This window comes from Seriola aureovittata, chromosome 18 (genome assembly GCF_021018895.1).
Source record: "Seriola aureovittata isolate HTS-2021-v1 ecotype China chromosome 18, ASM2101889v1, whole genome shotgun sequence".
In the NCBI taxonomy this organism is placed as follows: Eukaryota; Metazoa; Chordata; class Actinopteri; order Carangiformes; family Carangidae; genus Seriola; species Seriola aureovittata.
In genome coordinates, this window is record NC_079381.1 from 17,267,349 (window position 1) to 17,278,294 (window position 10,946).

The window sequence follows — 10,946 nt, forward strand, 5'->3', positions numbered from 1 at the left end:
TGGGGATGTGAATCCAGGACATGAATCCTATCAACTCAAGCCCTACTTTGATGAGATGTTGGAAAAGGCTAGTCTGAAGAGGTAAACACAGGGACCACAACAATGCACCTGTATGATGTATGTGTGTGTATGTAAGAGATGCAGTGAAAAACTTGGTTTTCAATTTCAATTAAATTTTAATAATATTCTAACAGCATAAAAAAGAAATACAAAGATGTATTTACAATGTATTCAATCACAACACACTCAATCCCATGACTTGTTTACATGCCAATCACACGCATAGTCGCATATTTATAATCTGACGTGACATGAGGGAAGCCAGCTATTATTAGATGATGTTGAGTCTTTCCATTAAGCTGTCTACATCGGTCCAGAAAGATTAACCAGTCATTGTGTTGCTGGTACAGATAATGGGGCAAATCCTGATAAACCTGGCAAACTGCTGATAAAAATGACATGTTGACTGTTCTTTGTGACCGGTATACCCCCTTTGCAGGAAATTGATCGTGAAAGTAAGAGTCAGAGCACATGTGTGTATTTGTTGGGTAGACTCAGCTCAGGATGCCTCCTCTCATGTGTCCACTGTCGCTCAGCCCGTGCTCTATAAGTTTGATGTCTTCCAAGTCGTCTTTGATGACACTGATCAAATGACTTAAACCATCCTGCTGCTGCTTCAAGTGCTGAAAGTGAGAGACAAGTAAACAGTGTTTCAGTTGATGCCAATAGTTTTCTAAAGACAAGCATGGTTTCGAAAGTCACAAGTGTGCACTAAAAAGGTCTGGGCCTTTATTTATGAAGCTCCGCAGAGTAGGAAATCACCTCTAACTGGCCAAAAATTCCCAGACTGACACATTTTCATGTTTGAGAGGAGTCCAAACAAGTTAGGGGTCACTGGGAGATGGCTTTTGGCAGATATTCCATGAGGACAGATGTTTTTGCAATGCTTAATGACAGTAAGCTTAATAAAACTTATTTTTTTAAACTTTTTTTTTTGACTGTGTGTGGGATACACAGGAGAAAACACAGCGTCTCTGCAGAAACTAAGTCCTCACAAGTCAAAATGGAAAACGCAGCTGAGCAACAGTGATTAGTCTGTCAGGACCTTCAATCACACTCACAGCCCCTCATAAAGCAAACAAAAACTTGACTGGATGTCACTTGCACAATGAAGGTGATTTACTTTCAAGTACTATTCTGACAAAGGAGTGTTTTTGGTCCTAGGTGAACTTTCAGCAGTTTTCCTACGAGTCATTTTGAGACACTTAATAAATACAGGCCCTGGACAAGAATGACAGGAGAAAAATGCATTGTGTAAATTTTCTGACTCACTTGTTTGATTTCTCTGAGCAGGTCTGCATCAACACTGTAGCGCTCTTCTGATCTCACAGCTCCAAAGTGGTTTTGCATCCGGATTTGGGACATTAGTTCGTTCAACCGACCCTAGAATGTAAGACAACACAAATACTATAAAACATCAAATGAAAACTTTGATGCTTGATTGAATGAGATTTGTAAAAATTGAAAAATTATAGCCCAAATAATCACAGAAATGATTATAATTACAAATATGGTTTCTAAAATATCCCAACATTAGTAATGTTCTTACACAAACATTACACTGAATTTAGAGAGTCCTTGATAATTAAAACCTAGTAGTAATCATGCTACATGAATGAAGAAACTGGCACTTTAGACAGTGTGCACTTGTAACAGCTACACTTGCCTTGAACTGTGTGGGAGCATTGAGTTCAGACTGAATGGTGTCCAGCTGCACCCTGAGATGCTCCTCATCCACTTGGATAGCGTAACCACTTTTCCTCTGAATCTCCTGTTTAATCAGCACCTGCCAAGAGAACAGAGGAAGAGGAGGAGGAGTGATAAATATAAAAGAGTTATGGAAGCAAGAAAGATAAAGCAGGGAAAGATGGAGTCATCGTTAGGGCGTTCATTCAAACACCATGAAACACTCAGATAGTTGTGATAACAGTTTGTTTCACTTCTCTTGGAAAACGAGAGCTAGAAATCGACTTTCATTGAACGAAGTTTGAAAAATGAAGCTACCTGCAGCACTCTGTGAGAGAGATCCATCAGTTTCCTCTTGTATTGGGCAATCTTTGCCACTGTGGTTGCCTGGTTCTTCTGCAGTTCACTGATGTCACTGGAGATTATCTGTAAGGCCAAATATGTGTGTGAGTGAAAACAGGGAGGAGGAAAATTGTTACCATGTTTAGCATTTCTCACAGATTTCAAGTTTTATTTTAGCCCCATGAAGCTGTAAGCAATCCCTGCCCTCCTGCCTTAGCTTGAAAATATTACATGATTTTTTTTATATTTTCCTCAGCAACATACTGCAACAGAACAGACATGCAGTATAATTTCATATAAACTTGCAGATGCATTTTATGGTCATATTAGCGAGCTGCTTTTGACAGTGCCCCAATTTGTTTTGCAAGTAAGTTTTACAAGCATTTTTCCTCTGTCTATGCATCATGGTTAGTTACCTTATTATCTCACATGATGCATCTGGTGTAAATATCCTCACACCCAAACTAAGCTTAACATACATGACTGTAACTGAAGGGGACTTTTATTCACCTAATGTATTGTACTATACTGTCCTAATTTATTGTCTTACTGTTATATAAGCCAAAACTATTTTTGAAAGACCTCTGGATCCTTCCACCTGCAGCTGTACTTGTAATAGTAATTTCAGTTGTCAACAACCAGTTGGCAGCTAGCATGAATCGGACATCTGTGTACTCTGTCCTTGACACCACTAAAGCTGCTTCAAAATTCCTTTGTTGATAATCAGAAGGCTCTGTGCCCATGTCCAGTGAGTTTTTTTTTTTTTTTTTTTTTTTTTTTTTTACAATTACAGTCCTAAGACTAGAAACAACAGCAACAGTGTTTTCACTTACATCCACTCTGGTCTGATGCTGTTTGGTCATCTGCTCCTGGATCTGCAGCCTGCGAAGGAGCTCCTTAAAACCCACCATAGGTACTGGGATTAACCTGAACAAAAACATTTATTAGTGCCACGGGTGCTTAGCTCCGAGGCATCTATTAATATTCTGTTTCGGGTTTATTATTCTTCTGCCAAATTTCGGCGCGTAACTCGTCCCGCAGCTTTGAGAAAACCCCGGTAATATATACATCAAAACGTGCGTCATGATCCCGAAAGGGGTGCTATGACTTTTGGTGTTAAAATTCCAATTTTTCCCAAAGTTATTCCCAAAAAACTGGGAATAAATAATGCATTAGAAATGCATTGGAATTTTCTTTAGAAACCCACCTTTTTTCTACAAAATTGCACCTTTTTTCTGAGTCACCCAGCTCTCTCATACCTGCACGTAGAAATGTGATTCAAACTATAAAACGGAGGAAAACTTCTGCTCTCTCAAAAAGACAGGAACTGTTTTTACATAACATGTAAACTTTTCAAACTGTGAGCACTCAAAGGAGGTGCGCAAATCACTTTTTCTTCAAAGTTAGAGTGAAAGCGTCAGTTGGCTAGAGTGCGTGAAGCAGTAAAAAATAACCTTTATTTTTATTTTTTAACTCGAGCTCGCGGCCAAACCGTAAAAAGGAGACAAATAATTCTTTCTGAAAATATAGACATAGTTGTTGGGATTCATAAAATGTAACTTTGACAGGCAGGGTCTGCACAAAATTTAAACGGGGGTGCTGAGTCCGGCAGCAATACCTATAAGTCTCACTCTCATTCACACCTAATGTAATCGTCTTTTTTTTTCAAAAGAATCTCACTCTGTCTTCACACTGAGCTTACTCACTTATTTTAAGGAATATCTGAATAAAATAGAGACTGTAGAAACTTCTGGCTTCAGTGTCTGGCACGGTCTTTTCGGTTTATGAAAAGAAGTAACGGTTTTCTCATAATTTGCAGTTGTTTGAAGCCATGTAGAAGCCAAATTCTGGGCAGATTTTCGCATTGCCATGGCAACGGCAGCTCCTGACCTGTGTGCGTGCGTGCGCCTAGCAACCAGATAACCAACTCTCCAAGCTCCGCTAGCTTTACATTAGCCGCATGTTAGGTCTTAAATTACATTTAGTTAGGTCTTAAATATGTAAGTCCATTTACTGCTTCCTTCGTTGCTTTTTTGTTTGTTTTGTTAAAAGAGTGAATGAAGTTGTGACGGTCTCCGCTGAGACAGAGGAGAGGAGAAGCTACTAGCCCTCTCTCGCTGTCACTTCTAGTCGCATTGTTCTCCTCCCCAGTAATGTTAAATTTAGCACAGAAAAAAACATAATAGTGGTAATTTAAATAGCGGTTCATGGGATTTATTAACCCTCAGGGGTCCCTCTGTCCTTTTTTGGACATTTTCTTCACTTTTCTTTTTTGATTTGCTGATCATTTTGGCTGTGTTACAGCTGAAGGTATGGATTTCTGCAAGAAAGTGTCTTTTTTGACATATTTTTAAAATCTAATGTCAGTTACTGTTACAGGTCTATTATACACTGGTAACACATTTTGTACCCTCTGGGGTTCCTCGCGTCCAAAAAAGGACACACAAAGAAAATGCTATAAAATCATCATATATCAATATTTTTTTCTGCTTTTTTTGCATAAATCTCTTAAACCACTTCAGTTCTGCTCAAACCTATCAAATGTTTATTAGTTTTCGGGATTTTAACCCTTTAAATGCCAGTTTGAAGACATGTTGCCTCTTGTTTTATTAAAAAAACAACACAGAATATGAGATATTTCCCACATAATACATGATGGAGGGATGTGACATTGTTTTATATCAGAGTCTTTTATATCAAGACATTTCTCAAAACCAGAGTATGATCAGGGTGACTTTTGAACACTGGAAATAAATCATGTACTCATCCCGGCAGTAGCCCCCGTGGCACTCAAAATTTCCCTGGAATTTTCTAGTTTAAGATTAAGGCTCTAATGACAACGTGCCGCTGCAGAGTTAAACAAGGAAAACCAGGAAAATGTGTGCTGTAATGGCCATTGGTCAGGGGACCATAGGCCATCTTTATTCTTTTGTTGAAAGACAAGTGTCATTTTGTCAAATAAGCTAAAAAATAAATTGTGTAAAGCCTCACTTTAATACTGTATATCATATTTCAGATATTGAATGTGAATCTCTGCAACGGAAGTGGCAAGTGCACAGTTTGACTGACCCGTAGTCAGAATTTCCACTATTATGAGATGATGAATACCATATTTTCCTGTGAACTGTGAAGTATACTGTGGATGTGCCATGGGATGTAAGTTTAGATTTCAAATACAACTGTATTAGCTGCGAGAAATTAAAACGCAGCTACTGGTGGACCTAAAGAATCTCCCAGTCTTTTGTAACTGTTCTCCCACTCAACACATTCTTCATATACCATCAATAACGGAGTCTTGAATATACATTCTTAACCAACTTACTTCTCTGGGTCAGGGTTGTCTACCTTGGCCTGCTCCCAAATGATAGGGTCCACTCCTAGTAGGGAGAGACAACAACTTAGTTACAAAACAAAACTATTAAATCACAGATCGACCATTTGCTGAATTCAGTGAGAAGATGCCACAAACATGCAGGCACACACGTACCTGCGGGAGCATTTTGCAGCAGCTGTTTGAGCTGTGCTGGTGACAGCTCTGTGCGTGTGACAGACATGGCCACTCCAATCTGTGTGAGCTGGACCTTGATGTTGGCCTGCTCCAGATAACTGAAGAGTGTGGTTGCGGGGATCCGCTTGGAGGTGCCATTAGCAGAACGCTCCACCACGTAAATGATCACCTCTGTCCTGAGAGACAGAAGACACATGAAGAAGACCCCTTATTTGTTCATGACGAATTTGTCTATTGTCTACATTAAGAGTTAGGAAACCATGTATATACTAGTAGTACTGTAGGACATGTTATAGACACTTACTGGTCATTTGGCAGGGCTTTGACACCATCTACATTGACAGTGAGTGTTTGGTTGCTTCCCAGGACCTTATGGAGAGACTCCACCAGCTGCTGCTGCTGCACTCGCACATCAGCTTCCTTTTTATTGAGAACCAAGACCACTAAACCATCCTCATCCTTACTGACTGGGACACAGCTATAGCCCACTGCCTAGGAAACACAGGACACAAACGGATATGGAGATTCAACTTCAAATGAACCAACCACACTTCCAGCCTCTCTAATCAACTATCCCTTTTTACCTTGAACCTGCAGAATGGGTTTTCCAGTGTGAAGTCCACAGGTGGGTTGTTGTTGCTGTAGTAGCCCTTCCCTGTGCCCCAGTATGCCTGTAGCTGGTTCCATTTAGCTAAGATGGAGTCACGCTCATCTCCCAACAAGGTGGGAGCTGACAGAGCAGTGACCTGCTGGTAAAGGTGGGTGGGCTGAGCCTGACCCTGCTGCTGGGCCTGCTGGCCGAACAAGCCTCCTGGTATGGGGAAGGAGAGGTAAAATTACATATGCAGAAACAACTTTATGTTTATGTTTTTAGGGGAAAACTACTCAGTTAAATAATTGTTATTTTTACAACGTGTTTTACAATTATACAATGTCTGTGTAACTAAAGGCTTATATTTCAGCCTCAGCACACTGTTGGTTTGGTGACTATGTTTAAGCTTAAATCTGTCTCTTTCTGAGTGTTGTCGCCCTCTGCAGCAGTGAGGTGTACAGCACAGTTGGTAAAGATTGTAGGTGAGCTTGCTATATAGTCCTGAATCAATGCAAAAATGCTGCAATAACACAGCTAACACTTAAAAAAAAAAAAAAAATCATCATCTTTGCTTGATTTTGAAATGGACAACATACAAACACATGTGAAATGAACTGTTTCCTCTGTTTTAAAGAGACTTTTCTGGCAAAATCATCCAGGACAGGCCGATTAACATTTCTGCAAACACAGAGAATGTGCTTATTTGTGCGTTTTATGATGTTCCTCCCGTAATTAGGTTTTAATGTTCTTTAATGTTCTAATCTTCACCCAGAAACAATAAAACTCTTATTTGGAAATATGGGCTCTTACCTTGCTGCTGCTGAGTTGACTGGATATTAAAGCCTCCAAACCCACCCAGGCCAGTCGTTCCTAATCCAGTCCCAAATCCTGTTGCCCCAGCAGCGGTTCCTGTGCCGAGCCCAGAGGAGAAACCAAACCCTTTGTTCTGCGTGTTACCAAACAGGCCTCCTAAAACAGAAGAGTGCGCCAACACATTGAGAAAAATATTACCTTCAATAATGCTACTGAATGCCAATAAAGTCTACAGAAATATTCTGCCGGCTTTGCAGAAGTATCACTGCAGGAATTGAAGGAAGGACTTGCTGTTATGGTAGAGTGACTGAGACATCTTGTGGAAGCTTCTATAAGTGTTGGCATTTTAAAACAAAGCTGAGTATGAGGCAGTATGCAACAGCAGGATGAGTTAAGAGTTGCGCTAAATTTTTACGTCTCCAAATAAGTTCCTAACAATTTCTTGAGAGTTTCTTGGCAAGTGCTATGTAATTACTACTTATAAAGAAAACAGGTTGCAATGTTCTTAATAGCTGTTTAGAGTTTAGTTAGTGGTGTTGAGTTCAGGCTTTCGATTTCCAAAGGCATTTCCTTGAAATGTCAGTTTTATTTAAACCTAAGTCAAAGATTATTTAATATTTACCTATCATTGGAAGATTTATTTTTGATATGTGCTGAACTGCATGCCTGCCTTGAGAAGAACAGCACACTTTTTTTATGCTCAGTTGACCTGCTGTGCACTGACTTAAGAGACTCTAAGTTACACTAGCTTAGCAATGAATGTTTCTTTCCAGGAAACTTCTGAAATTACTTGGAATTTAAGAAACCCCATAATATAAAGGGTTACTATACTATATTATTGAAAAAAGTGCCAAAATCAGTTTTCCTGTTCTTCAATTTTTTTTTTTAACCCCATCTAATATTATCTCATCCTAGCTTAAATGTAATTATATTAAATGATTAACCTATTGTCTGTATTAGGCTTCATTTAAAGGATTCAAGTCATGTTTTTAGTTTCTTTTTTAATGCAACATACATTTAGACCTCTGCACTTCAAACAATAAGAATGAAACACCCAACAGGATTGAGTACTCAAAGGCAATCACTGAGCAAGATGATATTCACAGCATCATCTAAAAAAAGCACTTAGATCATGGAAGAGTCGAGATTTTTGTTTTGTAATTTCGACTCAACTGTACTGTACTCAGGCTGGATATTTTCATCATATTGTAATACGGCTGATAAAACCCGTCTTTGATGATCATTGTCTCAGCTGAGCAAAAATGCTGAATGTCCCTTTTTTATTTATTTTTTTTTTATTTGTGTACATGCATATTTTTCTGTCTTGCACATACACATAAATGATAACAAAAAGAAGAGAGGTTTCATATTTTGTTGTTAAAACTGAAGGCAGCTCTACAACTGACCTGCGGTGTTGGAGGGAGCAGCAAAGCTAAAAGTGGACCCTGCTGGAGCAGCAGTTGTTGTGGTCGTCCCAAAGCCACCAAATGCACCTGAAAAACAAAGCAAATGATTACAAATGAGATAGAGGGTGTGATACAAAAGGAGGTGAGAGAATGAAAAAATGAAATTGCTGACTATTTGACATATAGTAGAAGTTGAAATCACAACTAAGCCTTTAAGATTAATAGTAAGGAAAATTGAATTTTCTTTCCATTCAATCTAGAATTGCATTTATCTTACATGTAAGGTGAATGTGTACTGACTTTCAACAGGAATCAAATGAAATGAGTGCATAATTTAACATTTAGTCTCCTCATGCAAATGGAGACAACAAAGCATCACATTTTATAAGATAAATCACAAGGTGACATGAAAAAGCATTGCACCACATAGATGTGAAAATGGATGGAAATGTGTGTTTACAGACACAGACTGTACTGAGTAATCAATCACAAAGGTCATCTACCTGTGCTAGCCAGGCTATTACCAAAATTGAAAACAGTGCCAGTGGTGGTTGCTGTACCAAAGCACCCCACATTAAAGCTGACTGCTGCTGGGTTGGCATTTAAACCAAACCCCCCAAAACTAAACCCACCAGCCGTGGTGTTTCCAGCTCCCAGCCCCCCAAATCCTGCAGCCAGTGAAGGCAGGCGGCAAGAAAGAGAGAATGACATGAAGGAGTTAAATGACAGGATATCAGGCTTAGTATGGGCTCATTAATTGTAAAAAAAAAAAAACAGTCCTCTGACACCTTAAAAAAAGACATGGCTTAAAAATGATACAAAAACAACGAGCTTCGTAAATAAGCTGTGTATTTTACCAGTGTTGGTGGAGCCAAAACCAAATCCTGTGGCTGGTGCAGCAGCAGCAGTGGTGGTGGCTGCCCCAAAACCAGGAGCTGTTAGAGCTACAGAGAAAAAGCAGACACAAAGCAGACTGCGAGTTAAACTGGCACACTATCAGATTTGAATACAACAAGTATATCCAAAAATAGCCAACACAAATTTGCTATACCAACCAGTTAGTCATCATCTGTGAAGCCTTTGCTCAAATTAACCCAAAATATAATGCTTGCAAATACTCTTGATAAAGCATAAATGTCACCAGTGCGTGGCTGTTCGTAACAGTATGTTTTAGTTTTACAAAATAAAAGACTTCAAAGACGAAGCTCAAAGCACACAACAAGCATGACTTAAGCACAATCATGAGCTTATAGCATAGGTTCAGTTTTTTAAGAATCTGTCTTAAAACAGTAGTCCAGGGATTCGATTAACTCAGACAGCTGAAGCATCATGTTAACCTCACAATTTTCTGCATGCATTTTTGCACAGCAAAGTGGATTTCATCCTCTATCACACACATTGAATTAGGAAGGGCTCTCTTAAATGCCAGTATGAACAGGAGGAATGATCACAGGGGGCAAACCCTTATGTTCATAGATTATTGAACTGTTTGACGATAAACTTGAAAAAATAATTAAAACTAATAATAAAACTGGTTGATATGGCAGATACACATCTGGTCACCTCCCCCGGGGGTCTCAAATAGGAAGAGGGTGACTCCAGTGACCACTGATCAAAACCAGAGCAGAGGGGCCCCCGTCAGTGACGATCGGGGCCCTGGACTTACTGCCGAATCCGGATGAGGCGGTGGTGGTGGTGGCTGCGGGGCCAAAGCCAAAAGCTGTAGATGCTGTGGTCTTAGCACCAAATGTACCGAATGAAAACCCAGGGGCGCCTTCACAAGAACACAGAGAGAGCTGTGGGTGTTAGGACAGTGCAGCTACGACGGATTTTTAAATCAGGAACAAACGTTAGCTCACACAAACACCAGCTCGTGAGGACCGTTGATTAGCCAAAACAGCTAGCCAAGGAGGCACATGCTAACAGTACACATATAATAGAGAAGGCTATCTAGCCTACTTGAAGAAGGGGAATTATAACATTTCTTGCTCAACACTTTACTGCCTTTACTTTACTGCCAGCATTTCTTATTGAGGTTATCATTAGCCGGTAGATGTCATGCGTTCATGCTACGGCAGTTTGATATGAGCTATCAGCTGACTATTTACATTTATCGCTACTGTATGGACACCGAAATAACACTATCTTTCCATAAAATATGGGGGATTTTTTCAGCCTCATTAAAATACTCTTAAATTGAACATACTTGCAGCTGTGTTTCCCGTGGCGCCGCCAAAACTGAACGCCATGTTGACTACCACCGGAGACGGCTTCTTCTTCTTCCTCTTCTTGTTGATATAAAGCAGCTATCACCCAGCAAACGGCGCAGTATCGCCACCTGGAGTCAGGACAAGAGATGACTACTACCTACTGCAGGGATGAGACTAGATACACAAAGAAACTCAGCTTTGAATAATAATTTGTGCCCATCAAAAAGCCCAGTTGCTTGGTTAGAAATTCTTAAAATGATATTTATGCTAACTCCCTCATTGATAAATTCAGAATCTATGAATATGCAAATATTTTCATTTCAAAAGCC

At 39.7% G+C, this 10,946-nt stretch overlaps 1 protein-coding gene across 6 annotated transcripts; it reads right to left on the minus strand.

Annotated features, from left to right (window-relative positions):
* Positions 1-135: 135 nt before the first annotated feature.
* nup54 (nucleoporin 54) lies at positions 136-10,732 on the minus strand. Of its 6 annotated transcripts, none has more exons than XM_056404260.1 (15): positions 10,614-10,732; positions 10,074-10,181; positions 9,265-9,351; positions 8,911-9,075; positions 8,408-8,494; positions 6,999-7,157; positions 6,181-6,407; positions 5,901-6,088; positions 5,576-5,772; positions 5,411-5,465; positions 2,922-3,015; positions 2,065-2,172; positions 1,727-1,846; positions 1,333-1,443; positions 136-683 (listed from the first exon to the last, which is right to left on the minus strand). In XM_056404260.1, the coding sequence occupies exons 1-15, from the start codon at positions 10,654-10,656 to the stop codon at positions 555-557; spliced, it is 1,878 nt and encodes a 625-aa protein (XP_056260235.1). In that variant the 5' UTR covers positions 10,657-10,732; the 3' UTR covers positions 136-554. The 6 variants fall into 6 exon arrangements, with proteins under 6 accessions (XP_056260235.1, XP_056260236.1, XP_056260237.1 ...); XM_056404262.1 differs by having other exon boundaries at positions 137-683; positions 9,040-9,075; XM_056404261.1 differs by lacking the exon at positions 10,074-10,181 and having other exon boundaries at positions 10,614-10,672.
* Positions 10,733-10,946: the final 214 nt, after the last annotated feature.